General features: G+C 36.3%; 7 protein-coding genes across 8 annotated transcripts; all 7 read left to right on the top strand.

The window, feature by feature from the left end:
* The first annotated feature begins 6 nt into the window (after positions 1–6).
* On the top strand, positions 7–1,360 carry LOC125207569 (phosphoinositide phosphatase SAC4-like). The gene is made up of 4 exons (XM_048106968.1): positions 7–136; positions 376–552; positions 658–754; positions 858–1,360. Exons 1-4 carry the CDS (start codon positions 27–29, stop codon positions 975–977), a joined length of 504 nt encoding a protein of 167 aa, XP_047962925.1. The 5' UTR covers positions 7–26; the 3' UTR covers positions 978–1,360.
* A 972-nt stretch (positions 1,361–2,332) lies between these two features.
* On the top strand, positions 2,333–3,916 carry LOC125203714 (aldehyde oxidase GLOX1-like). The gene has a single exon (XM_048102134.1). The coding sequence runs from the start codon at positions 2,384–2,386 to the stop codon at positions 3,914–3,916; it is 1,533 nt and encodes a 510-aa protein (XP_047958091.1). The 5' UTR covers positions 2,333–2,383.
* Positions 3,917–4,972: 1,056 nt separating this feature from the next.
* LOC125207366 (probable complex I intermediate-associated protein 30) lies at positions 4,973–7,655 on the top strand. 2 transcript variants are annotated; one of them, XM_048106667.1, is made up of 9 exons: positions 4,973–5,084; positions 5,168–5,244; positions 5,477–5,593; positions 5,687–5,800; positions 5,995–6,051; positions 6,348–6,439; positions 6,668–6,748; positions 6,901–6,999; positions 7,312–7,655. In XM_048106667.1, the coding sequence occupies exons 2-9, from the start codon at positions 5,193–5,195 to the stop codon at positions 7,501–7,503; spliced, it is 804 nt and encodes a 267-aa protein (XP_047962624.1). In that variant the 5' UTR covers positions 4,973–5,084; positions 5,168–5,192; the 3' UTR covers positions 7,504–7,655. The 2 variants fall into 2 exon arrangements, with proteins under 2 accessions (XP_047962624.1, XP_047962625.1); XM_048106668.1 differs by lacking the exon at positions 5,477–5,593.
* Positions 7,656–8,401: 746 nt separating this feature from the next.
* LOC125207715 (chaperone protein DnaJ-like) lies at positions 8,402–11,604 on the top strand. Its single transcript, XM_048107179.1, has 5 exons — positions 8,402–8,795; positions 9,363–9,456; positions 9,859–9,932; positions 10,854–10,910; positions 11,097–11,604. The coding sequence occupies exons 1-5, from the start codon at positions 8,691–8,693 to the stop codon at positions 11,385–11,387; spliced, it is 621 nt and encodes a 206-aa protein (XP_047963136.1). The 5' UTR covers positions 8,402–8,690; the 3' UTR covers positions 11,388–11,604.
* A 2,111-nt stretch (positions 11,605–13,715) lies between these two features.
* LOC125208162 lies at positions 13,716–16,658 on the top strand. The gene is made up of 2 exons (XM_048107738.1): positions 13,716–15,139; positions 15,451–16,658. The coding sequence occupies exons 1-2, from the start codon at positions 14,265–14,267 to the stop codon at positions 16,586–16,588; spliced, it is 2,013 nt and encodes a 670-aa protein (XP_047963695.1). The 5' UTR covers positions 13,716–14,264; the 3' UTR covers positions 16,589–16,658.
* A 1,030-nt stretch (positions 16,659–17,688) lies between these two features.
* Positions 17,689–19,502, top strand: LOC125203644. The gene is made up of 3 exons (XM_048102036.1): positions 17,689–17,713; positions 18,843–18,899; positions 19,136–19,502. The coding sequence occupies exons 2-3, from the start codon at positions 18,846–18,848 to the stop codon at positions 19,424–19,426; spliced, it is 345 nt and encodes a 114-aa protein (XP_047957993.1). The 5' UTR covers positions 17,689–17,713; positions 18,843–18,845; the 3' UTR covers positions 19,427–19,502.
* Positions 19,503–22,659: 3,157 nt separating this feature from the next.
* Positions 22,660–25,217, top strand: LOC125204735. The gene is made up of 2 exons (XM_048103447.1): positions 22,660–23,896; positions 23,971–25,217. The coding sequence occupies exons 1-2, from the start codon at positions 22,686–22,688 to the stop codon at positions 25,151–25,153; spliced, it is 2,394 nt and encodes a 797-aa protein (XP_047959404.1). The 5' UTR covers positions 22,660–22,685; the 3' UTR covers positions 25,154–25,217.
* Positions 25,218–27,696: the final 2,479 nt, after the last annotated feature.

Raw genomic sequence — 27,696 nt, 5'->3', positions numbered from 1 at the left:
CCATTGTTGACGAGAAGGACCTTGAGATGGATAGTTCTCAAAGGCCATTAGCTGTTCAGGTTCAAGACTGTAACGTGGGTCTTTCCGAATCAACTCCAGAATTTTCAACTGCTGAAACTGCTATAACTTATTCCCGGTACGAGTTATCACATCTCCAGAAGTAAATGTTACTTTGAGCACATAAAACCTCTCGATAAAAAATGTGAAACATATCACGCGCCACTGAAATTGACAGTGGTAAACTATACTACTACATTATAAGTTATAACTACCATGGATGTGTCAAATGCTTGGATTAAGAAATAATTAAGGGAAGCATGAATTATCCGCGAGCTTCTATTTTTTATTTGTGATCTTATATTGGTTGCTTCTTAGGTACACTCCCTCAATGTCACGCAAGCAGCTGTTCCCTGATGTCCAAGAAGAGCAATTTCTCGAAAATGAGAGCACATATTTTGTTGATCGTGTAGATTCTTTCAACTGTTCCAACTTTCTCGATGTTGATTGGCTATCTTCATCCGGCAACTCCTGTGAAGAAGAAACCTACGAAAGGTAACCATTAACCAACCCCTTTTCATAAAAAACAGAAATCGAAAGTTTGTGCTGGTTATCATTGCTAGCTTTGCTCGTTGCTAACTGTATCTTTGCTCGTTGCAGATCATTGCTAATCGGTTCTCCAAGCCTAGGGATGTCTTCTGGCGAAATTAAAATGGAATCAACTCCATGCCATCATCACTCCGGATCAAGCTTGAAGGTCAGTTTTCATTTTCATCACTTTCAATCCGCAACCTCAAAACAGTTGCTAAATCCGATAAAAATAAGTTAGAACCGGCCATTTACAACACCTATGATTCCAGGGAAAGGAACTGGCCAGCGGAGACCTCGGAGGTGGCTCTGCCAGCAGCTCTGCCGACCTCTCCGAATACTCCGACCGCTTTGTGCATTGGGTCAACCACAGCAACATGCTTTTCCTTTAAGACTAACGAACGATTGTTCGTTCCGTGGAAAAAGCGCAGTAAACATTGGCTCCGTTATTTGACTTGGTGAATCCATCCAAAGGATGTGGATCAGTAGGTGACTGAGAAATAAATGGAGAAGAAACGAAGCAAGAAGAGAAGGGATGGAGAAATTTTGGGTACAGAAAATTGTACATTCAACCAACTAATTTTACCGGTGTAGTAATTGTTCACAGCTTGAGGAGTTAGTAGAGATAGTAACACTGCAGTACTTTTCTTTAGCTTTTGATTTGTAAATATTAGTTTCCATTTTATCCGTTGTTGGGAATTCTGTGTTTCGCCTTTCGTGTACATATATTGTTATCAAGTTTATTTATCATCTTATGTAACCTTCTTTGTTTTAATTAGTTTACTTGTGTCGAATTTTTTGATATTTATTTAGCCTAAAATTAACATCACGAGATCAATTTTATCACACTTCATATTTAAGCATATCCGAGGTGATTAATTTATATAAAGAAAAAATCAACTCAAACCTTATATTCAACCAAACACTTAATGTAACTTGGAGTATCTGACCTAGTTCAAGATGATTCATATTCTTAACCTAATCTGATGTGATTCGAATATCCTGACCTATTATTTTGAGGACATATGTTTTATCAACGTGACTCAAATCTATGGACGTTTAAAAAAAAATAAATTTCAACTCACTCCTCATATTCAAGTATTCAACCACACCTAATGTGACTTTAGTATCCGACCTAGTAAAAGATAATTCAAATTCTTAATCTAATTTGATATGACTCGAATATCCGACCTATTAATTTGAGGACACATGTTTTATTAAAGTGACTCAAATCCAAGAACTAATTTAAAGTGACTCAAATTACAGATCTAAATATTTTTTTTGATAGAAGGAAATATCTTACCAATTAGGTTGTGGTTCAACCTATTTCAACTATATATTATAGTTTCCATTTCATTATACAAATTTAAGTTAATTAAATTTTATACTCTAGGCCCAGTAAAATTTAGGGTTTCCTCACTTCTCAAATACAGTACTACGGATATTTATTACACATAATAGTTATAGTGTAGTGTAATTATAGTACACACATTGGAATGAGAATATGCATATTAATATTGTTTAGTCTTACCTTAGTTACCTATAATCTTTTTCCATGTATAATTAGATTTTGATTTGTTAATAAAATAACTTATTTCCATGTGAAATTAGATTTTAGGGTAAAGCCGCTCTATAAATGATCCCACCGTGACCACAATTCTCCCATTATTCCAACATGACTCCACCCTTCCTTCCTCTTTGCCTCTTCCTCCTTTGCCTTCCCCTTTGGCCCGCCCTTGCGGCGGCCGGGGGCGGGGGCAGGTGGGACCTACTCCTCTCCAACCTCGGCATCTCCGCCATGCACATGCAGCTCCTCCACACAGACCGCGTCGTCATGTTCGACCGCACAAATTTCGGCTCCTCCAACATCTCCCTCCCGAACGGCGAATGCGTCCACGACCCCGACGACCCCCCTTCCCGCCTCGACTGCACCGCCCACTCCGTCGAGTACGACGTCGCCTCCAACTCCGTCCGCCCCCTCACCCTCTCCACCAACATCTGGTGCTCCTCGGGCGCCGTCCTCCCGGACGGCACCCTAGTCCAGACAGGTGGAAACGGGCGAGGCGACCATGCCGTCCGCCTCTTCAAACCCTGCACCGGCAAAAACGACGACAACAACAACAGCTCATGCAACTGGCAAGAAACCACAAAGGCACTCTCTCAGAGAAGGTGGTACGCCACCAGCCAAATCCTGCCAGACCGCCGCCAGATCATAGTTGGCGGCCGCGACAAGTTCAACTACGAGTTCTACCCCAAAAAAACCGCGGGGGAGGGCTCCTACAACCTCCCCTTTCTTTACCAGACCTTCCAGTCTGGTAAAGAAAACAACCTCTACCCCTTTGTCCTCTTAAATACCGACGGTAACTTATTCATTTTCGCCAACAATCGCGCCATACTGTTCAACCACACCAACTCCAGGGTCATCCGCACCTACCCCACCCTACCCGGTGGGGACCCCAGGAACTACCCCAGCACAGGCTCTGCAGTACTGCTCCCACTGAACAGCAGCAGTACTGCAGAGGTCCTGGTCTGCGGGGGCGCCCCCACAGGCTCCTACGAAAGCGCATACAACAATCGCGATTTCGTAGAAGCCCTCAACACGTGCGGGAGGATCCGGATCAACGACCCGGACCCGCACTGGGCCATGGAGACCATGCCGCTGTCCCGGGTCATGGGCGACATGCTGTTGCTCCCGGACGGAAACGTCCTGATCATCAACGGTGCCGCCTCTGGCACCGCGGCCTGGGAACTGGGCCGCGGCCCAGTTCTCTCGCCGGTTCTCTACTACCCAGAGAACCAACCCGGTTCGAGGTTCGAGGTCCAGAACCCGACCTCGACCCCCAGAATGTACCACTCCTCCGCCATACTACTCCGCGACGGCCGAGTCATCGTCGGCGGGAGCAATCCTCACGAGTTCTACAACTTCACCGACGTGCTGTTTCCGACGGATTTAACTCTCGAGTCGTTTTCACCGCCTTATCTGGATCCGCAGCTCGGGTATCTCCGGCCGCGGATCCTCTCGCCCGTATCCGGATCCTACGCCGGGTACGGGCAGGATGTCATGATCCGGTTCAGCGTCGGGTCGGGTCGGGTGGTGGAGAGTGAAATCATGGTGACGATGATTGCGCCGGCGTTTGCGACTCATTCGTTCTCGATGAATCAGAGGCTGCTGATTCTCGACGGTTGGGATGTGAAGGCGGTCGGGAGATTCAAGTATCAAGTTCGGGTCACGATGCCGGGTTCGGGTAATTTTGCACCGGGTGGGTATTACCTTTTGTTTGTGGTTCATAGAGATATTCCGAGTGAGGGAATTTGGATCCATATTAGTTAATGATTAGTTAATGATAACTACGCGTTATTATTTGTGTGCAAATTATTTATTTATGGGATGAATATTTGTGTGCATTTTATTCAGAATTATATGGATTATTTATTTATGGGATGAATATTTGTGTGCATTTTGTTTAAATTAAATTATATGTGAAGAAAGTTTCATGGTATTTAAGGAATGGATTCGGAGGAGCTGCCAAAAAGATTAAGAAGAATTTGATCTCTAATTAATGTATAAACTCAAAAGCTAAAGAAAATAATTTTTTGGTAATTCGAATCTTTATTTTAACTCTGAATAATTGTCATCATTTATTCATTTTAGTGTGCCTCAAATATTCATGAATTAATTTTCTCTTGTTTAGATATTACTTCTATAGAGTAATTAAGTAATGGCATTGGTGGGTAAAGGTTATTATGTGTTGATTTAAACTTTTTTCTATTTTATTTTAGGATGTTTAATTTTAAGTGTGTGGGTTTTGGTCCTTTTGATTTATATTTAACTCATTAATCAAGCTAAAATGTAGTTGTTCGTTAATTTTTGATGAAATCATTAAAATATGAATCAAAATATAGTACTTCCTCGGTCCCATAAAAATATGCACTATTTTCTTTTTTATTTCATCTCACAAAAATATACATTTTTGAATTTTAGAAAATCCCTTCTTTCTAAGATGAGATCAATTTTCCACTAACAATATTTTAATTACTATTTCTCTCTCTCTCTCCATTATTTAGGACTAGAAGGTAATATATTTAATGGGTAAAATCAATTTATTTTGGAACAAATATATTAGACCAATTTGAGACTTTAGCATGTAGTAGGACAAAACAAATGAATAAAGCGATAAAAAAGTTGTATATTACTACTACATATTTTAAGGCATTTAACACTTTATATTGAAATCTAAACACTTAAAATTAAATTAATTCCATTGTTATATTAATGTAGCAAAAAAAAAAATTGAATATTCCAAATTTAGTACTCTACGACCACCAGTAGAAAACACAAAAAGAAAATAGTAGTAACAATTAAGAAGAGAAATATACAGATAAAGAAATTGTTTCTAACGACGCCGTTTAGATGATCCTCTCAAACTTCAGCTCGAACTGCACTCGGAATCAGTGAAAATAGAATCAAATTTCTTCCTCGACTTCGAATTCCATCACAGGTAATTCCTTTTCTTCTTCTGTTTTCGCAGCTCAGATCACGCGGATTGATGTTATGCTTGAACTGAATTTTGTTCGATTTCAGAATTCGCGATAAAATAATCGAGAAGATGTCTAGGTTTCGTGGATTGTGGCAAGCTTCCGTTAATGCTACTAAAAGAGGTATTTTTTCTATTCAATTTGCCTTTCTTCGTCAGCAAACGAGTTTGATATTGTTATTTTCATTTTCTTTGAGGTGTTTTTGCTTAGTTATTCGCATTATAGATTTGTTTGCTCAGCTGGTTTCAGAAGATGAATGAATATAACGCGAGCTTTTTATGTCAATTTATGCATTTTTAAGTATTAATGAAAACATATAGTCAGTATATTGGTTTTAAAGTTATAGTTGTTGCAGGGAACTATGGAGTTTCAAAAAGAGGAAATTTAGAAAAATCAATGTTTGTTGATGATGTGGGGGTTGTGAGGAGGGTGGTTAGAAAGGAAATAATCAGAATTATACGCGCGTTTTTAGGTAGTATGGCGCTCGTAGTTATCTTTGAGTATATGAAGAATCGAGTTGAATACATCGTAATTTCTTGCCATATGGTTTTCTATTGTGTTGCAGCTCTTTTGTGGAGACCTGAAGACTTGCTTCCTCCGAGCGAACGATACATCTTTAAGTTTGACTCGAAGGAGGAGCTAAAGCGATGGCATTTGTATGCAGATTCCGAATTTAATGGTATCAGCGTTAGAAATTTCGATGCTCAGTTAAAAATGATAGTTTTATTAGCTTTGTCCGATCAATGATATGTATGTTCATAGTGAGCAGTATGTATGAAAGACTTCTGCTGAAAATTGAAAAAGTTAGAATAGGAATAAGGGAAATGATAGGTGCGAGTGAGAATCTTTAAACGTCGGGCTTTACTTTTTCAGGTTTGTCGTCAGCTTCGCTGCAGATACAAGAGTCCACCAATGGATCAAGTGGCACTGGTTAGTGAAATTTTAACTTTCTCATGCGATCGACTCATATTAGTTTTCACAGAAATAGTACTGTTTTGAGCATTCAAATTCTCTTAATTGGGTGGTGGGGCATCGTCAGTTTCCTGTTCATGTATCAATGAAAACTTGAATCTTCTTATTGTGTCTTGTATTTGTTTGTACGAGACTTGTTTTTTTTATCATGAAAACTTGTTATATATGATCAGTATTTATAAGTTACTCCTCCACCTTTTCAAATCTCATACTATTTCAGATGGTACTTCGTCTAAATCTACTTCGTCTCATAGGTGTATTCTCTGGAAACCTTTCCTTGGATGTCAGCGAAGGTACTAAGTGGAATATAAGTAGAAGCGGATTCTGTGGAATGAGATCTAAGAAGGTAAATGGCAAACTGTGCTCGAGAAATAGAGATCATGCAGCACTTATCAGTTAGATATCCTTAAACTCTCTTTATTCAAAATGATTCTTATAACACTAGTATTCGGCTTTATCTACATTTGCACCCAATGATTGTTGTATTGCAAAAGTTAGAATGAATATGCTTAACATAGATTTGCCCTTGAAAGTTTTCTGTATATCACTAGCTTCACATTTCACTTGTTTGCAGTTTGATGGCTTCATCGATCTTGATGGGTATGACACGTTGGCTCTAAAAGTTAAAGGAGATGGGCGATGCTACATTTCCACTGTGAGTAATTTGACCCTGTTATGAACTTTGGAGAGATCGAAGAAGATTTTTTCTTTGATGCCTTAAGTGAGTTGAATTCAGTCATATGCTGTTTTAATGATTCTTATATGAATGGAACGAGCTAATCGAGGATAAATCGAACTTCTATGCAGATTTATACAGAGAATTGGGTGAATTCTCCGGGACAACAAGAAGATAACTCGTGGCAGGCATTTGTTTATGTGCCTAAGGACAACTGGTACATTGCCAAGGCAAGTCTCCCTCTCTCTCTCATGAGCGCCTCTCAAGTAGATAACTAAACTTAGAGAGATGAGGATCATTTTATCTTAATGAAAACCTTGCAAGCATATATTATTCCTTCCAAATAATTTGAAATTGAAAATTTAACGATTTTCTTCTTTCCGCAATAGTGTTTTCGCTTCCCTAATGGAACTATTTTTTTGTCAAGAGAGTACTTTGCGGTATTGAAGAACATGAAACAGAAACATCCGTATTCTTGTACACGAGCAATCAGAAACTCAACTCTCTTACTAATCAACGACTGTTTTCCAATCCATGATCAGATCCCCCTTGCTCGATATCTACCAACATGGCGGGGCAATGTGATAGATGCAGAGCTCGAGATGAACCCATCTCGTGTAGTTGGCATGTCTCTCTCGCTGAACGCAGAAGGCGGAATCCCAGGCTCCGTCACCGGCCCAGGTGATTTTCGAGTCGAGATAGACTGGATCAAAGCTCTCAGAACGTTGAGTTAGTCCATTTCTGGTTGCTGGCGATGAGACAGAATAGACACAATTCAGTTTTGTTCTTACTAACTGCTATTTTGAATCTCTGCCTTGTGAAGAAATATCAAAATTGAGTGGTTTCTAATTACATACAGTGAAAAAGGCCAGTGGGGTTTATTCTTTGTGGATACTACAATTTTCTTCCTTTGTCTTTGATTGCTGAAATAGCTAATTTTTGTTAGAGGCACGTGAGTCGCATCTGTTTGTCACGTGATCCCCGCATTTGGAATTTGGACCACATCAGTTTCTAACACAACACAAGTTGAAGTTGTTGCTAGCCAATCGAAGTGGGGTTTCACTACAGTTGAGTATCTTCATGATGTTGAGAGACAATTTTCATGAGCCAAAACAAGATATTTTTGAGTTGTATGTGTTAGTTGTTAAGTCGTTTCTCTTCTTCAATTGGAGATTATGTAAAGATATGAAGTGAAATTTCAATGATTAATTCTAGAGGTTGGTCACAGAATATGGAAAGTAGGAGAGAAAACCATAACATCTTCACCACCTCTTTGATGAATGAAAGATTGGATTTTTATTCTTGAATGAAATTCATTACTTCAACAATAGTTGATTTCTCACCCTTAACAATAGAATTCTATGGTTGCATCCACTGTCTTAATTTGGGGGAGCTTTAGAACTCCTCCAAAGTCTCCTTTCCCATCCATAGGCCACAAACTAGAATAGAAAAAAATGCAATAGAAGTTTCTGGAGAGTGTGACAGACCCTATAAAATATCTACTTCAACATTCAATCCAAGCCGTTTAACCATTTCAACCCAACAAATCCTTATCAAAGACACCACCCCAAAATATTTTAAACTAACCATATTTTAGCATTTGTTTTCTTGGAATTGAACATGACATTAACGTAGTATTATATTAGTATATATACACACTACTCTGCTTCTGGAGACTTCTAAATAGAGAGAGAGATTGATGTTTCTCTCTGCAACACTTGCAAATGGCCTTTTAGTATTTATTGAGAAGTATACGTATAATACTTGAGTAGTTGTGTACGTACACTTTCTACTATATATTCATCATAATCACAATTCACTCACACATTTGCAGGAAAAGGGTGCGTTGGAACAAGAAAAAGATTGTATTTTTAATCTCTTTTGTGAGTGATTATTTTGGTTTTTGAGCTTGATCGATGAAATGGCTGGCGAAGAAGATAAAAGCTGTGATTTTTATGCTGTTTTGGAGTTGAAGAAGGAATGCACATCAGCTGAGCTACGGCATGCCTACAAGAAACTTGCTCTGGTTAGAATCACAAATTTACAAGTCCTATTTTTTCTCTTATAATTGTGTGTATATGTGTGTGTGTTTAATTTAAGCAAATCAAACTAAAAAGACCGTAAATTTGTCGGGATTGAGGTTGCTGGGAGTGGTTTTGAACTGTTTTTGTAAGATAAAAATGTGATTTTACTCAGAATTGTAGTAGCATTGAAAGTGTTGTACATGAAGATCAAAAGACAAACTGAAAAATACTCAATTTGTTGTGATTAATTTAAAAGTGTGATATTTCCTCAGTTTGATGATAAAAATGTGATCTTTACCTGATTATGGATTGAAGAACTGAAAAGCATAGTAAATTTGTTGTGATTTATATTGTTTTGGAGTGGTTTTGAACTGTTTTTTGATGTTGAGATGAATGTGATATTTCCACAGTTTAATGATAAAAATGTGATCTTTCTTGATGAAGAATTGAATGTCAAATCACTGAGACAGAGACAGTTTAGTTTGAAGTGATTTCTCTTCAAAATCAAAACTTTTAATCTGGGAATGAGTTGAATTTTGTGAAAATTCATGTCTTTTTTTTGGTGATAGAAATGGCATCCAGATAGATTCTCTGCTTCAGGGAAATCAAAGTATTTAGATGAGGCAAAGAAGAAATTTCAAGCTATTCAGCAAGCATATTCAGGTAAAAAAATACTTAAATTTTCTTTATTTCTGTTCATTCAAAGAAAAGACAGGCTCTTGATCATAATAAAAAAATAGGTCAAATTAGAACAAAAATTTTGCTAGTGGTTTGGTGGGCCATCTTGATCAATTTTTATAAGAATTTGTGAATTCTAATTCAAATGTTTGAATTCTTTGGTCTTGATTCTTGTTGCAGAGAATGCCCAATTTTTTAGATCACTAGTCATTTTTGTGGATTTCCTTTTGTGTTGATGTGTTGGTGAGTAGTTTCTATTCTCTGTTTTAACTAAAAAACAACTTGCTTCATCATTGAAAGTGTACTTGTTTTTTTTATTTTGTCAAATTTCTTGAATTCTTGAAAATTTTGCAAGTGGACTTACCATATGATGTTGTTGGAAAACAGTGCTTTCAGACACCAACAAGAGGTTTTTGTACGATGTAGGAGTCTATGACTGCGATGATGACGACGATAATAATGTAAGTCTCATAAACACGTGACTATTTGTTTATCAAACATGAGATCTTTGGCCTCAAACATTAACTTTATTAGTAATTTTTTGGGCGTCGAGATGCCTTGATTGATTCTTCCTATGTTGTACTACTTTTTTAGGTCCATGATTTCAATATATAGACTTGGGAAAATCAATTACTCCATGATTTATGGTAGGAGCAAGTTGCTTGAATAGATAATAATCAAATGTTTTAGTGGTTTTAGTGGCTAGGGAGGAGATGAGATATCTAATTAAGAATTTGTAAGAAAGTTTGAGTGAGAATGTGGTCCCAATTTGTCATTGTTGAAGGAGTTTGATAGAATTCTTTAATGGCAACATGAAGAGAGCCTAATTAGTTCAGTAATTAGATTGTTAGAGGATGATAATGGCCTTTTTACCTAGATACTTTTGGCTATTTTTTGGGCATGATTCTTAATTATGGTTGGTGTGTGGTGATTGGAATGATTATTGTCTAACTTACATAAATATAATTTGATGAAAAATCATGAATTTTGATAAATTTTTGTTAGTTTTGATACTATAAAAACGTTTAAGGTTGTATTTGTTCACAATTATCTAACTATATTTTTTTTATCAAAATGTATTTAATATGATATTCGAGAAATTGTACAAGATTTTCACCACCGATGAGTTAAACAATGATACCGAAAATGACATCATTTGGTTGAAACTCATCAATAGTATATTAGTATATAGACAATTAGATTTTTTTCGTTATAGGATAATTGCCAATAAATTTAAACTCCATTATTTTCTTGGGTGATTTTTAAAGTTATTGGATAGATTATAATTATGACCAAATTTCTTTATTCTTCCGGCAATGTCCCTTCATTTAAATAGTTGATATAGGTGATCAATTCTTTTTGTGCACTTATATTTAATGCAGGGAATGGGTGAATTCTTGAATGAGATGACAACAATGATGAGCCAAACAAAATCCCAAGTAAGTTCTATCCCCAATGGTTTTATTCTACAATGATTTGGTGATTTTTTCTTTAATCTTAAAATTTGACTTGAATAATTGGACTAAATGGATAAGGTTTTCTCATGGTAGGATTTTATTTATGACCTAAATCACCCATGACTAAGTAGTGTGTTGTGATTTCAAACAAAGTTTTGTGTATGGTAGGAGAGTGGGAACGAGACATTGGAAGAACTTCAAGAACTATTCGATGAGCTCTTCGAGAGTGACATCAATGCCTTCGCTGGCTCATCTCGGTCATCTACGCCCCCAACGCGCTCCTCCTCATCGTCCTCAGCCTCAGGCAACGAGGCCTATGGCGTATCCAGCAAATGGGACTCGAAGGAAGCTGAAGCTTCCCATTTTGAAGGATTTTGCTTAGGGACAGGTGGAGGGTCGGGGAAGCGCCCTAGTGGAGAGAGCAGTCGGAAAAGGAGTGCAAGGTTAGGTCGGAGGTAGTTTCCGACCTAGCTAGCTCACTAATATGTGTGGCCATCACTATATAAAGTCGGGTTACGACTAAAAAAGGTCGGGTTGCAACCTATTTCCACCTCTAGATATTTATGGAAGATTTGAATCCATAACAACAATGATTTGATTAGATCTCTCTTGTAACATTGTTGCATTGGTTTTCTTGTATTTCCTCAAGTTTCAACGTTGTTATTTTTGGGCTCAATTTTAACTACAAGTTAGACCACTTAATTAAAAAAAATTCAAATACGTTAGTCGAATATATATGGTGATTTACTTGGCATGAGAAACTAACAAAAGGAATGTAATGTTTATGATGTTTTAGACCAATTTTAAAATTGGTGAAGATACCAATATCCCTTAAAAAAATTGTGAACTTGTGCATTGATATATCAATTACTCCCTCTGTCCCAGATATTTGACCCAGTATTTCATTTTAGTCCGTCCCAAATAATTTGACCAATTTAACTTTTACCATTTTTGGTAGTGGACCCCATATTCCACTAACGCAATCCTACATATATTTTATTATAAAACTAATATATAAAAGTAGGACCCACGTCCCACTAATTTTTTCAACTCACTTTTCATTACATTTCTTAAAACTCGTGACCGGTCAAAATGAGTCGAATTATCCGGGACGGAGGGAGTATCACTCAAAGTTGAATCAAAAGAAATGAAAACATAATTATGTTGGAAAAGAAAAAAAAAAAGAAAAAGAAAAAGAAAAAAGAAAAAGAAAAAGAAAAAGGAAAAGAAGATTGATTGAATGAATAACTAGTTTGTTATTAGTATGATTTAGTAACAAACAATCTCAGTGTCTATATATAGATAAACAGAGTAAAAGGAAATTAAAAGGAGGAAAAATGAGTGAGAAAGGAAAGGAGATAGTAGTAGTTGAGAAGGAAATATCACTTGACCATAATCTTAATACTCCCTCCGTCCTGGATAATTCGGGTCACTTTGACCGGGCACGAGTTTTAAGAATTGTAATGAAAAGTGGGTTGAAAAAGTTAGTGGAATGTGAGTCCTACCTTTATATGTTAGTTTTATAATAAAATGTGAGTAGGAATGAGTTAGTGGAATATGGGGTCCACTACAAAAATGGTAAAAGTGAAATGAGACAAATTATGTGGGACGGACCCAAATGGAAAACTGGGACAAATTATTCTGGACGGAGGAAGTAGTTAATATCACTCGCAGCTCTTTCAGATTCTCAATTTCTTGCATAATCGAGTATATCATCCATATTAGTTACTAACAGAAGGTAATTGAACTATATACTTTTAATAGAATTATTTTAAGAATATGGAATAGTTAATGAACTTCCAATTCTTAAAATGTGGACCACCATACCTAGGCCCAAGTAAATACATGCTTATTGTCCCTTTCTTTGTAGGAGTTTGCAGTGTAATTGATAGCTCATGTATTTAGGAATAAATGATATGCTATCTTATAGGAACATTATCCATTTGATGTACGTCTAGTTATATTTATTTTGTTTTATATGTTTAGTTTTTGATATCAAATTATTATAAGAAATAATATTACAATGGGGTATAGCATAATCTTTTTAAATTTTTCCTCTAATGAATGTTATGGACTTATACCAAAAGCTAAAGAAGAAAGAGAAAGAAAAAAAGAAAAGAAAAGAAATTTTCTTTATTTTTCATAGTTTTAAACATTATGAAAATATAATTATATTGGAAAAGCAAAAGACAAAGGGCATAGAATCTCTCGGAGAGGATCTCCTACTCCACTCCTACTCCACCTCTCACAATTCAATAAAATAATCCACCATCACTTGTTAAAATTGGTCATAATTATAATATTATTCTATTGCATTGTGAGAGGTGGAGTAGGAGTGGATTAGGAGATCCTCTCCGAGAATCTACGCACATGCTAGACTAATACTCCCCCCGTCTGTCATTAGGAGTCCCATTTATGGGCGACACGATTTTTAAGAATTGTTAAGAAAAGTGGATGGAAAAAAGTTAGTGGAATATGAGTCCCACTTGTTTATATTGGCTTTAAATGAAATATTAATGGAATGAGTTAGTGGAAGGTGGGACATTATTACTATTTATGGTAAAAATAAACTGAGACTCATATTCGCGGACGGACTAAAATGGAAAAACGGGACTCCTATTCGAGAAGTATTAAAGTTTAGGAACATACCAAAATTCAACCAAAATTTATAACATTAAAGACCAATATCTGAAAATGAAGTTGCGCTGCTAGAATCTGTGCATTGATATGTCAATAGTTATCACTCGAAGTTAAATAAAACGTTAAGAAAGAAAAAGAAAAGAAAAAGAAAAAGGAAAAGGAAAAGGAAAAGGAAAAGGAGATTGATTGAATGAATTACTAGTTTGGTAACAAACAGTCTATATATATAGAGACGTGTGATTTGAGTAGACAGCCACACACAGAGATAGAGTGAGAGGGGAAAAAAAAAAGAGAAAGAAAAATGAGTGAGAAAGGAAAGGAGATAGTAGTATTTGAGATGGAAATAAAAAAAGGAAAAATGAGGGAGACCTGGAAGGAGATAGAGGGGGATGAGAGGGAGATGGTGCTTCACTGGAGCCACGAGCATCCACTTAGTTTGGTGAAAACTCGCGAAGGAGAATACTGTTATGGGTGTGAAGAGCGGTTTAGCAGCGGAGAGCATGCTTATGGATGCAGCATTGAGGGATGTGAGTATTCAAACTTATTACACGAAGATTGTGCAGCGATGGCGAGAGAGATACAGCATCCGTTGCACCACCCTCGGCACATCCTCATCCAACAACATCTTTACACTCTAAAAGATGTGACATCTGTAAACAGATTATTCGGTCCATTGGCTACAGATGTACCTCCCAGATGGATGCCATGATTAATGCAACAACGGGTGAAGACGACAGTGATGGTGATTATGAGGAGGAGGACGGATACTGGGGCAACTTGGAACATCCAAGTCACCCCATTCATCCGTTGAAGCTGACGAAGAGAAGGTATTACCTCAACTGCAATGCCTGTGGCACCACACGCAGAGGGAGTTCCTTCATGTGCACCATAGATGCTTGTGGATATCTGATCCACCATAGATGTGCTTTGTTGCCTCTCACCATGCGTGGGGAAGAACATCATCACTATCTTTCTCTCTCTTTTCAAGTCCCACAAGAATATATTGACAATGGCTACAAATGTGATGTATGCACCAAATCATTGTTACCCGACCACTGGATATATCATTGTCGACTCTGCAGATATATTGTCCACATCGCATGTTCCTTCAGCGAGCTGTCTCGCCTATGTACCATCCAGATGCACCTGAGATGCGCACAAGCTAGTGGCATGATCGATGCAACAGGCGATCATGATGAGCAACGGAGCGACATCATAGATCATTCAAGTCATCCTGACCATAAATTGAAGTTGTTGAGGAAAAGGTGTTCCTTCAAGTGCGATGCTTGCGGAACCACACGCAGAGGGAGTTCCTACACATGCACTGCAGATGCTTGCCAGTATTTGGTCCATGAGAAATGTGCTTCCTTGCCTCAGAACTTGAAAAGGGAAGACCATCATCACTCTCTTACTCTGTCTTATCATGTCCCACTAGAATATATAAAATTTCGCTACAAATGTGATCTATGCAACAAATCCTTTCTATCCAAAACTTGGATATATCATTGTCAAATTTGCAGATTTATTGTCCACATCAAGTGCGCCTTCAACAAGCAACCTCGCATCACTGAGTATGTGCTACTATACTGTATTTTTAGGTTTTAATGATTAATTAGGTGAATTTTTTTATATTCTGGCTAGATATTCTGGCATGCCACCTCAGACCAAAACACATAGTTTTGGACATTCCGAAATGTCACATTGGAATTAGATTTAGTTTAGGCGAAATATGATTTGTGTGTGAAGTTAACTACACGCTAAAATTCATGTATATTTGTGTGGGATATCCCTATAATTGATGTACTATGTTTCAGCTATTATCCCTATTAGATTATCCTCTCCTTTTTCTTAACTATAGTGCTGTGTTTATTATGTTGACCAGAAATATTGGGAAAGACATAATCCATCTTCCGACAAATAAGGTGGCTGAGGAACTCATTACACCTTTTGTGATGAGACAAGCCGGAGGAGAAACATTGATACCACCCATTGCCATACCTAATAATGTTGATGAGTTAGTGAATGTGAAACACTATGAGTTTCTTCATCACCAACATCAACTCACTTTAGTCTCATCTGGCAATCGAAGCCAAGAAGAAGAAGAAGAAGAAGAGGAGGAGAATTATGGAGTGAGATCGGAATTGATATGTAATGGGTGCATCACTCCTATATCATCAACTAATAAGTTTTACTACATGAGTTGTAGTGAATGCAAATACAATCTTCACCTGGCCTGCTTTCACTTGCCGCCTCACCTCCTCTCTCTACCACTCCACCTTGATAATCACCCCCTACACCTCCGATCCTGTAACAAATTCCAGCCTTGGAAATGTCGTCGTTGCAGCATCTGTAAGTATGAAATGAATGGGTTGTTTTACACTTGTGCAACGTGCAGCTTCGAAGTTGATATCAAGTGTGCTTGTATGCCGGATACCATACACCATGCAGCTCATCCGCGACATCTCCTCAATTATGTGACTAATTGGAATACGCGGCGCTTGTCGTGTGCTGCTGAATGTGGCAGAGACATACTCCATCGAGATTGCTACAGGTGCTCCAGCAGCACATGTGATTTCATCGTGCACTTTTCATGCGCGGTGCTGCCGGCATCAACCACCAGCCGTAGATGGGACAAGCACCACCAGCTGCTGCTGACGTACGACGCCACTCTCGACCATCCCGGTGATTTCTACTGCAATCAGTGCGAAACACAGATGAATCCCAAGAGTTGGATGTATCACTGCCGCGCCTGCCATCTATCCTTCCATCCTAAATGCTTTCCAACTACATCCGGCGAGTTTAGAAACGTGAAGTTGGGGCAGGAATATGAAGTGAGTGCAGAAACCCATCCACACCATCTCACCTTTCAACTTCTCACCACAAAACGCCGCTGCGACATTTGTCAAATAGATAATTATGAACATGAAGGATTTTACTGTGCATTATGCAACTTCTTCATTTGTTACTATTTCTGTGGTGCAAAAATGATCAAAAATGAGGACATGAAGGCTTTCGATTGAGAGATTTTTTTGTTTGTTTGTTTGTTTCAGATCATTAGTTCAGTAGTATGTTGTTTACCGCTTCCTCTTGTATTCTTATTAGTACGTCTTTGCAATTGCTATGAGTGTTAGTTTTGAATTTAATTCTACTTTGAGAATTACTATGATATCAACTGTTTCACAGATAAAAGAAAAAAACAAAAAATATCCATTTGTTGTCGAATATGTGAAATTTAAATGTACCAGAATTAAATGTACTAGGTTGAGATGTTAGAATTTCAATTTCCCCTTATGGTAATACCAAGGTAGTCACTTTTTCAGTTTACTTTTGCATGTCTCGACACATCTTATAGCTAGTATTTTTATATGGCTGGTTTGGTAATAGGATATGACAAGATAAAAGTCAAGTTTTGGTTCAAGATAATAGTAAATTGTATTCCTTCTGTCCGCTATCAGGAGTCTTGGTTTATTATTATAGTCCGTCGGCCATTAAGAGTACCGATTTACTTTTACTATAAATAATAGGTACACCTCACTTTCAACGAACTCATTCCACTAACATTCTATTATAAAACTAATATATAAAAATGAGTTTGATATTCAATATTTTTTTTCACCCACTTTTCTTTATATTTATTTAAACCCGTGTTAAACTCAAATGAGACTTCTAATGGCGGACGAATGGAGTATTGTTATTTAGTACTCAACCGTCCTATAATAGATGTCACACTTTTTTTTTAATTTGTCCCACAAAAGATGTCACGTTAGAAAAGACAAAATTTTGTTAGTGGTTTGATGGGCCATCTTGATCAATTTTTTTTAAGAATTTGTGAATTCTGATTCAAATGTTTGAATTCTTTGGTCTTGATTCTTGTTGAAGAGAATGCCCAATTTTTTAGATCACTAGTCATTTTTGTGGATTTCCTTATGTGTTAATTCTATTCGTTGTTTTATTGTTTTAACTCGAACACAACTTGCTTCATCATTGAAAGTATACTTTTTTTTGGGTCAAATTTCTTGAATTCTTGAAAATTTTGCAAGTGGACTTACCATAGATGATGTTGGAAAACAGTGCTTTCAGACACCAACAAGAGGTTTTTGTACGATGTAGGAGTCTTTAACTGCGATGATGACGATGATAATAATGTACTCTTGCATAAGCACGTGATTGTTTGTTTGTCAAACTTGAGATCTTTGGACTCTAATATTAACTTTTATCAGTACTCCCTCGTCCCATAATAGATGGCACACTTGGGGATTGACACGAGATTTTAAGTGATGTTGTTTTGTGTGTTATGTGGAGAGAGAAAATAGTATATTTATATTAATGTGAGATGAAGCTTTTTCCAAAATAGGACATGTGACATCTTTTGTGGGACAAATTAAAAAGGAAAGTGTGACATCTGCTACGGAACGGAGGGAGTACTTTTTTGGGGGTTGGAGATGCCTTGATTGATTCTTCCCATGTTGTACTTTTTTAGGTCCATGATTTCAATATAGACTTGGGGAATTAAATTGCTCCATGATTTATGGTAGGAGCAAGTTGCTTGAATAGATAATAATCAAATGTTTTAGTGTATTAATTTAGTTTTGGTGGCTAGGGAGGAGATGAGAGATCTAATTAAGAATTTGTAAGAAAGTTTGAGTGAGAATGTGGTCCCAATTTGTCATTGTTGAAGGAGTTTGATAAAATTCTTTAATGGCAACATTAAGAGAGCCTAATTAGTACAATAATTAGATTGTTAGAGGATAATAATGGCCTTCTTAGCTAGATACTTTTGGCTATTTTTTGGGCATGATTCTTAATTATGGTTGGTGTGTGGTGATTGGAATGTTTATTATCTAATTATCTAACTTACATAAATACAATTTGTTGGAAAAATAACACATTATGATCAATTTTTGTTAGTTTTAATACTATAAATACGTTAAAGGTTGTATTTGTTTGCAATTATCTTACGATGTTTTTTTTATGAAATTGTATTTGATACAACAGTCGAGAAATCATACGGGACTTCACTACCGATGAGTTAATAATGATACGTAAAATGACATCGTTTGGTTTAAAATCATCAACAATATATTATACGTAGACGATTAGATTTTTTGGTTGTCGGATAATTGCCAACAAATTTAAACTTCATTGTTTTTTTTCCTAATTTTTAAAGTTGGATAGATTATAATTTTGACCAAATTTTTTATTCTTCCTGCAATATCCCTTCATTTAGGTAGTTGATATTTGATCGATTCTTTTTTGCACTTATATTTAATGCAGGGAATGGGCGAATTCTTGAATGAGATGACAACAATGATGAGCCAAACAAAATCCCAAGTGAGTTTTTTGCACAATGGTGTTTTTCTAAAATGATTTGGTGATTTTTTTTATATAATCTTAAAATTTGACTTGAGATCATGAAATATTGTTGTCTTCATTCTATAAGAAAAGCCTACTTTGAATAATTAGACCAAATGGATAAGGTTTTCTCATGGTAGGATTTTATTTATGATCTAAATCACCCATGACTAAGTAGTGTGTTGTGATTTCAAACAAAGTTTTGTGTATGATAGGAGAGTGGGAACGAGACATTGGAAGAACTTCAAGAACTATTCGATGAGCTCTTTGAGAGTGACATCAATGCCTTCACTGGCTCATCTCGGTCATCTACACCCCCAACACGCTCCTCCTCATCGTCCTCGGCCTCAGGCAACGAGGCCTATGGCATATCCAGCAAATGGAACTCGAAGGAAGTTGAAGCTTCCCATTTTGAAGGGTTTTGCTTAGGGACAAGTGGAGGGTCGGGGAAATGCCCCAGTGGAGAGAGCAGTCGGAAAAGGAGTGCAAGGTTAGGTCGGAGGTAGTTTCCGACCTAGCTAGCTCACTAATATGTGTGGCCATCACTATATAAAGTCGGGTTACGACTAAAAAAGGTCGGGTTGCAACGTATTTCCACCTCTAGATATTTATGGAAGATTTGAATCCATAACAACAATGATTTGATTTAGATCTCTCTTGTAACATTGTTGCATTGGTTTACTTGTATTTCCTCAAGTTTCAATGTTATTTTTGGGCTCACAAGTCACAATTTTAACTACAACTCTTTTTTGTTTAATTGCCGGCTGGCCCTCCAACTTTACGAATGGCCTAGATTCAGCCCACAAAAAAATCAAGCTACACGACATTTTCACCCCACTTGTTTATATCTTATTGCATTCTCCACCCCCACTAATTTGCAACTTGTGTTTGTACTAACTATCTTATGAAATTCAGCTTCAACTATCTTGTCCTACATTATCACTTTCTACATTAAAGTCTGTCTCATTTTACAGGTGGATATTCCGGGACCGACTCGAAAAAAGTTTGTTCATAGCTCAATTCAATAGCAAATGAGCCGAACTTGATCTCGAGTATGTACTACTTGGTTCGTGAGCTTGTAAATCGAGCACGTTCGTGAGACTTCAATCAAGTTCGTACATGACCTCTTAGTCGAACTTTTGACCAGTCGAGTTTGAATAACATGTTGATCAAAAACACATTTGAAATTTTTTTAAATGATTTGGAAAAGATAACTAAGATATGAAAAAGCAAAAGCAAAAGTAAAAACAAACGAGGAAGACGAAGGAGATTATTTATGAAGGAGATAGCTGTCACTACTACCAAGGAAGGTATTTTTGAGTGGAGAGGAAATATTTTGGGTGGTGACTGGTGCATGAAATGTGGGTCCACAAATGAAGAATGTTTAGAATGTCTTATTTATAATTGGCATTAGGGTCTTATTCTAATACTTATAGCACCCTAATCCAAAATCAAGACTAAATCTCCACTCTTGGATTTTAAAATGAGTGGATGAGATTAAAGCTCACAAATCTCAATAAATAGTAGACAAAATATCAACAAAAGGGTAATATCGTCATTATGTTATCATATGATAATTTTCGTGGGCGTTTTTTATATCAACGTTGTGTATTACAAATATCAACAATATGACATTAGAATATCAATACAAAGACAAAAAAATATCAACACATTTTTATTGAGATTGGACATGCATAATATTGAGATTTTGTCTACAATATATTGAGATTTTTTGTTGCATTTGTTGATAAAAGCTGCTTATCAACATGTACTAAAATTGAAATATAATTTATCAAATTTCATCACCCGAACATCGTCGGAACATATGCAATTGAGATCTCGTTGGAATCCTTATTAAATTATCTTTAATTTGATATATTTTTTGCGAAAAAATAATTTAAATTGAGAGAGTTATGTAAATTTAAAGATTTGAGATGATTTTGAGGAGAGAGAAAGTAGTTAGTTATAATTACTACATATAGGATTTGACATTAATACCCTTTTAATATAATTAATAAATTATTTAAATTTAAAATATATTACACTTGGCATTATATTAACCCTAAGATCTTCTAATCTAATGGTTAAAAATTAGTCTCAATTTGAAATTGATAATTAGTTAGCAATTGATTACGTTCCGTTGGCATTATATACAATCATTTTTTCTCATATTGAAAGACATTTAAGTGATCGATGATAGTTGTCTTGTCAAGGATAAAACACACCAATGAAATACAATTTCGTTTTTCTCGAAATATACGGAAGGGATATTTAATTTTTAAAATGATACTTCAGTCGTACAAGAAATGTTATTCATGTTTGATTCGGCACGAATTTTAAAAAATGTGAAGTAAAGTGAATTGAAAAAGTTACTAGAATGTAGGTTCCACATTTTTATAGTACGTATTAGTTTTATAATAGAATGTGAAATGAGTTAGTGGAAAGCGACGTCTATTTACTCCCTCCGTTCCTTCATAGTTGAGTCATTTTTCCATTTCGGGAAGTTCCCTCATAGTTGAGTCATTTCCATTTATAGTAATTTTTTCCTCTCTCTTACTTTATTCTCTCTACTTTATTCACTTTTTACTTTATTCTCTCTACCTTTTTCTCTTTCTTACTTTTTTATCTATTTATTTAACACACTCAACATTCATTTCTTAAACACCGTGCCGAAAAGTTCCGCCTCAACTATGAGGGAACGGAGGGAGTACTAGAAATGGAAAAAAGCAAAGTGGACAACATTTCACGGACGGAGGGAGTAATTATCTTTGATCAAATTCAATAATTCTATGAACTTTAAAATTGGTTTAAAATATCATAAAATTGATTCACTCCGTGTTTTCAAATTCATGTTGTGAAATAAAATGCCTTTATAGTGAACTGAATTGCTCTTACAGTGAACTAAATTTGTGTTCTCTAGTTATGGATTTAAGCAGTAGTTGCCCTCTATCATTACTCACAATGAATTAGTAGAATATGAGATCCACTATAAAAAATGGTAAAAGTGAAATGTGACTTTATAGAACAGACGGAAATGAAAATATGTGACAAATTTTGTGAGAGAAGGGAGTATGATAATTTAGATCACTTTGTAAGTTCATGGCAAGTAGGATAAAAAATCACGTAGAAAACCACATTGATTTAGTCGTACTAAGTAGGATTAAAAAAAGCCACACACTTAAGTCTTATATGGTGATTTACTAGGCATGAGAAATTAACAAAATGAATATAGTTGGGGATCTATGATGCACAACCGAACTCTACATTAGCATGATATTGTCTGCTTTGGGCAAAACCCTTACGATTTTGCTTTTAGGGTACTCTCCCACAGGCCTCATACTAATGGAGTTGGGGTAGCCCAAATATATATTTGCAATTTTTGTTCATTCTCCAATGTGGGATATTGTTTGTCCCTACAATATTCATGATATTTTAAATTAATTTTAAAACTGATGAATTACCAAAATTCAACTAAATTTATTCCATAATTTCAAATACCAATATCCCTTTTAAAGTTGAATATGAAAACATAATTATGTTGTAAAAGAAAAGGAAAAACAAAAGGGAAAGAAAAAGAAAAAGAAAAGAGAAAGTAAAAGAAAAAGAAAAAGGAAAAGGAAAAGGAAAACAAGAATGATTGAATGAATTACTAGTTTGTTATTATGGTAACAAACAATGTCAATGTCTATATATAGATAAACAGAGTGAAAGGAAATTAACTAACAATTTCAGTGTCAGAGTGAAAGGAAATTAAAAGGTGGAAAAATGAGTGAGAAAGGAAAGGAGATAGTAGTAGTTGAGAAGGAAATAAAAAAAGAAAAAATGAGGGAGAAAGGGAAGAAGATAGAAGGGGAGGAGAGGGAGATGATTGATCATTGGAGCCACGAGCATCCACTTACTTTCGTGGATGCTCGTGGAGGAGAATACTGTTATGGGTGTGAAGATCGGTTTGGTAGCGGAGAGAAAGCTTATGGATGCAGCACCGAGGGATGTGACTACTCCAGATTATTACACGAAGAATGTGCAGTGATGGCGAGAGAGATACGACATCCATTGCACCAGTACCCTCAGCACATCCTCATCCAACACCACCAGGACCTCTATGACAGATGTCACATCTGTGAACAGAGAATCCTGTCCATTGTCTACAGGTGTAGCTTCCGCGGTTATGGTGATGAGCAAATCCCCAACATCGATATCATACAGCATCATCCAAGTCATCCCGACCATGAGTTGAAGTTGTCGCAGAGAAGGTCCACCTTTGAGTGCAATGCTTGCGGCACCATACACAGAGGGAGTTGGTACGTGTGCACCACAGATGGCTGTGGATATCGGATCCACCAGAGATGTGCTTTCTTGCCTCAAACTATCGAAAGGGAAGACCATCCTCACTCTCTTTTTCTTTCTTATAAAATCAGATTTGAGCTCTTAGGATTCTGTAGTACATGTGGCAGACTTATTGAACACAAGGGTTGGATATATCATTGCCGAATCTGCATATATTTTTATGTCCATATCACGTGTGCCTTCAACGAGCCACTGTGCGGGTTCAAGATGCACCTGAGGTGCGCACAAGGGGTTGGCGTGATTGATGATGATGATCAAAGGCGCAGCGTCATTCATCATCCAAGCCATCCCGGCCATGAATTGAAGTTGTTGAGGAGAAGGTGTTCCTTCAAGTGTGATGCTTGCTGCACCACACGCAAAGGGAGTTCCTACACCTGCGCCAATGATGATTGCCAGTATTGGATCCATGAGAAATGTGCTTCGTTGCCTCAAAGCTTCAAAAGGGAAGACCACCATCATTCTCTCTCTTTATCATTTGACGTCCCTTATGAATATCTCAATTTCAACTACAAATGTGATGTGTGCAACACATTTTTGCTACCCAACTATTGGATATATCATTGCCAAATCTGCAGATTTATTGTCCACGTCAAATGCGCCTTCAACAAGCCGCCTCCTCGCATCACTCTGTATGTTTTTATTTCAACGTTAATTCATTATTAGATCATCCTTTTCATAATTACTATGTTTTCATGTCCAACAGTGATATCGGGAGAGACATAATCCGTCTTCCTCTTCCAACAAATGAGGTAGCTGAGGAGCTAATTACACGTTTTGTGATTAGAGAAAAAGGAGGAGCATTCATGCCTAATGATGATGTCCATGAGTTGGCAAATGTGAAATACTATAAGTTCATTCATCACCAACATCAACTCACTTTAGTCTCATTTGGTGACCGAAGCCAAGAGGAAGAAGAAGAAGAAGAAGACGAGGAGAATTATGGAGTGAGATCGGAATTGATATGTGATGGGTGCATCACTCCAATATCATCAACATCAAATACTCCTAGTAGTAGTAGTAATAGTAAACATGACTACTACTATATGAGTTGCAGTGAATGCAAATACAATCTTCACGTGGCCTGCTTTCACTTGCCACCTCAACTCTCCTCGCTTTCACCTCACCACCAAAAACACCACCTACTTCTCCAATCTTGTGACAAACTTCGACCTTGGAAATGTCGACGTTGCGAGGTTTGTTGCCATCCTATGAATGGGATATTTTACAGTTGTAGAGAGTGCGACTTCAAAGTCGATATCCAATGCGCTTGTATGCCGGATACCATACACCACGCAGCTCACCCGCACCATCTCCTCAAGCATGTGACCAAGTGGGATCTAGAAAGAGATGACAACTCATGGCGCTTGACGTGTGCTGCTGGTTGTGGCGAAGACATAACCAATTATGATTGTTACAGGTGTTGCAGCAGCAGCCTCTGTGATTTCACTGTGCACCTTAGATGCGCTGTGCTGCCGGCATCAGTCAGCAGCCGTAGATGGGACCAGCACCACCCGCTGCTGCTGACGTACGACGCCACTCTCAATCGCCCTGGCGATTTCTACTGCGATCAATGCGAAAAACAAATGAATCCCAGGAGTTGGATGTATCACTGCCACGCCTGCGATCTATCCTTCCATCCGCGATGCTGTACAACTACATCCGGCAGGTATAGAAACATCAAGTTTGGTGAAAAATATGTGATCCCCAGAGCTCACTGCCACACACTCACCTATCAAATTCTTACCACAAAATACCGCTGCGACTTTTGTGGTGATAATAGGCATGAAGAGGAAGGGTTTTACTGTGCATTATGCAACTTCTTCATTTGTTTCGACCTCTGCGCTTATAAAATGATCGAAAATGGGGACACCGAGGCTGTTGGTTGAGTGATAGGAAATCATCATATTTTTATGTGTATTCTCTATGTGTTATTTTTAATTTAAAACTATAAAATTAATATCATTTCTTACATTATTTATTATCACAAAAAAGAAAAAAAAAACCTAAACTTATTACTGATAAAAGTTATTTGCCTATTATGTTTTTTTATCTCCAACCTTGAGGGCTAACTAAGCTTGATTTAATTTCTATTCTTACAATTGGTAGAATTTAATGTACCAAGATCATCATGATGTAATCAACACTTTATATTTTAAAATGTTTTTGAAACGATAACTATATATAGATATGAGAAAAGCAAAAGAGAAAGAAAAAAGAAGATTCTTTGTGAAGGAGATGTCTGTCACTGCTATTGAGGAAGGTATTTTTGCAGTGATGGTGCATAAAAATGTGGGTCCACAAATTTATTACTACATGATGAATGTGTAGAATGAAATACAATTTGGTTCAACAAAAAATGAACATGCACACATGCTAGAATTTGTGCATTGATATATCCAGTTATCACTCAAAGTTGAATCAAACGTTATGAAAACACAATTATGCTGGAAAAGACAAAGAAAAAGAGAAAGAGGCAGAAAAAGAAAAGGAAAAAAGAAAAAGAAGATTGATGAATGATTAATTTGTTACTAATTTAATACAGCTTGCTGGCATTGGAAGTTTTTGTAGTAGTATGATTTAATAGGAATAAGTAACTAACAGTTGGATGTTTTAATAGTGTTTATATATATGCATATGGTTGCGATTGACTGTTAAGTTGAAATAATGATAAGTGGATTATATTTTAAATTAAATGAATTATTAAATAAACTTAAAGAATATTAATGGTAGTTTTTATATTGTTCCCATCAAGTGTGTCTTCAACAAGCAGCCTCGCATAATTGAGTATGTGAAATATATGGAAGGGATATTTGATTTTTAAAATGATACTCCCTCGTTTACGAAATGTTGTCCATGTTTGACTTAGCGCGAGTTTTAAGAAATGTGAAGAAAAGTGAATTGAAAAAGTTGGTGGAATGTAGGTCTCATATTTATGTATTAGTTTTATAATAGAATGTGAGTCTAATGAGTTAATGTATAGAGGGTCTATTTACCAAAAATGAAAAAAAACAAAGTGGACAACATTTTGCGGACGGGCTGAAATGACAAAGTAGACAACATTTTACTCACGGAGGGAGTAATTATCTTTGATCAAATTATGATATTTTCTATAAACTTCAAATTAGTTTAAAATATCATAAAATTGATTCTCTCCATGTTTTCAAATTCGTGTCGTGAAATAAAATGCCTTCATAGTGAACTGAATTGCGTGAACTAAATTCATATTCTCTAGTTATACATTTAAGTAGCCCTATATCACTACTCATAATGAATTAGTGGAATGTGAGATCCACTATACAAAATGTGACAAATTTTATAGAATTGATGAAAATGAAAATAAGTGACAAATTTTTTAGAGTATGATAACTTAGACCACTTTGTAAGGTCATGACAAGTAGAATAAAAAACCACGTAGAAAATACATTGATTTGGTCGTAATAAGTAGGATTTTTAGAAAACCAATTACTTTAGTCGAATATGGTAATTTATTTTGCATGTGAAATGAACAAAATGAATGTAATGTTTATGATATTTTAGACTAATATTAAAACTGGTAAAATACCAAAATTCAATAAAAGTTTACTTTATAAGTTTAAAGACCAATATACAAAGAAGTTGCGCACATGATGGAATTTGTGCATTGATATAACAATAGTTATCACGCAAAGTTGAATCAAACGTTATGAAAGCATAATAGTGTTGAAAAAGAAAAAGAAAAAGAAAAAGAAAAAGGAAAAGGAAAAGGAAAAGTAAAAGAAGATTGATCGAATGAATAACTAGTTTGTTATTAGTATGATTTGGTAACAAACAATCTCAATGTCTATCTAGGGTTATGTTATATACTAAATTAGTTATAAATGCTAAACGCCAAACACATCATTATAAAATAACGCAGAGTTCATTACAACTTTATCTTAGTTCATTATAGGGAATTATGAGATTTAAAACAATGACATCATCATGCATAATTTAGAAATATGAAGTTCATTCTAAGTTTGTTATTAGTTCATTATACTTCAGATTATCAAATAATGATGTTGTTCGACGTTTATGGTTTAAGAGTGGTTTGGTATTGATCATAGTCCTGTCTATATATAGATAAACAGAGTGAAAGAAAATTAAGAGGAAAAAATGAGTGAGAAAGGAAAGGAGATAGAGGGAGATGAGATGGAGATGATTGATCATTGGAGCCACGAGCATCCACTTACTTGAAGAAGAAGAAGAAGAAGAAGAAGAAGAAGAAGAAGAAGAAGAAGAAGAAGAAGAAGAAGAAGAAGAAGAAGAAGAAGAAGAAGAAGAAGAAGAAGAAGAAGATTTACTGTGCATTATGCAACTTCTTCATCTGTTTCCACGACTGCGGTGAAAGAATGATCGATAATGGTGACATCGAGGCCGTCGAATAAATGATGATAGAGATGTTGTCTACCTC

Source organism: Salvia hispanica, chromosome 2 (assembly GCF_023119035.1).
Source record: "Salvia hispanica cultivar TCC Black 2014 chromosome 2, UniMelb_Shisp_WGS_1.0, whole genome shotgun sequence".
Lineage (NCBI taxonomy): Eukaryota > Viridiplantae > Streptophyta > Magnoliopsida > Lamiales > Lamiaceae > Salvia > Salvia hispanica.
Note: the sequence above shows the minus strand (reverse complement) of the source record. Positions and strands in the feature narration are given on the sequence as shown.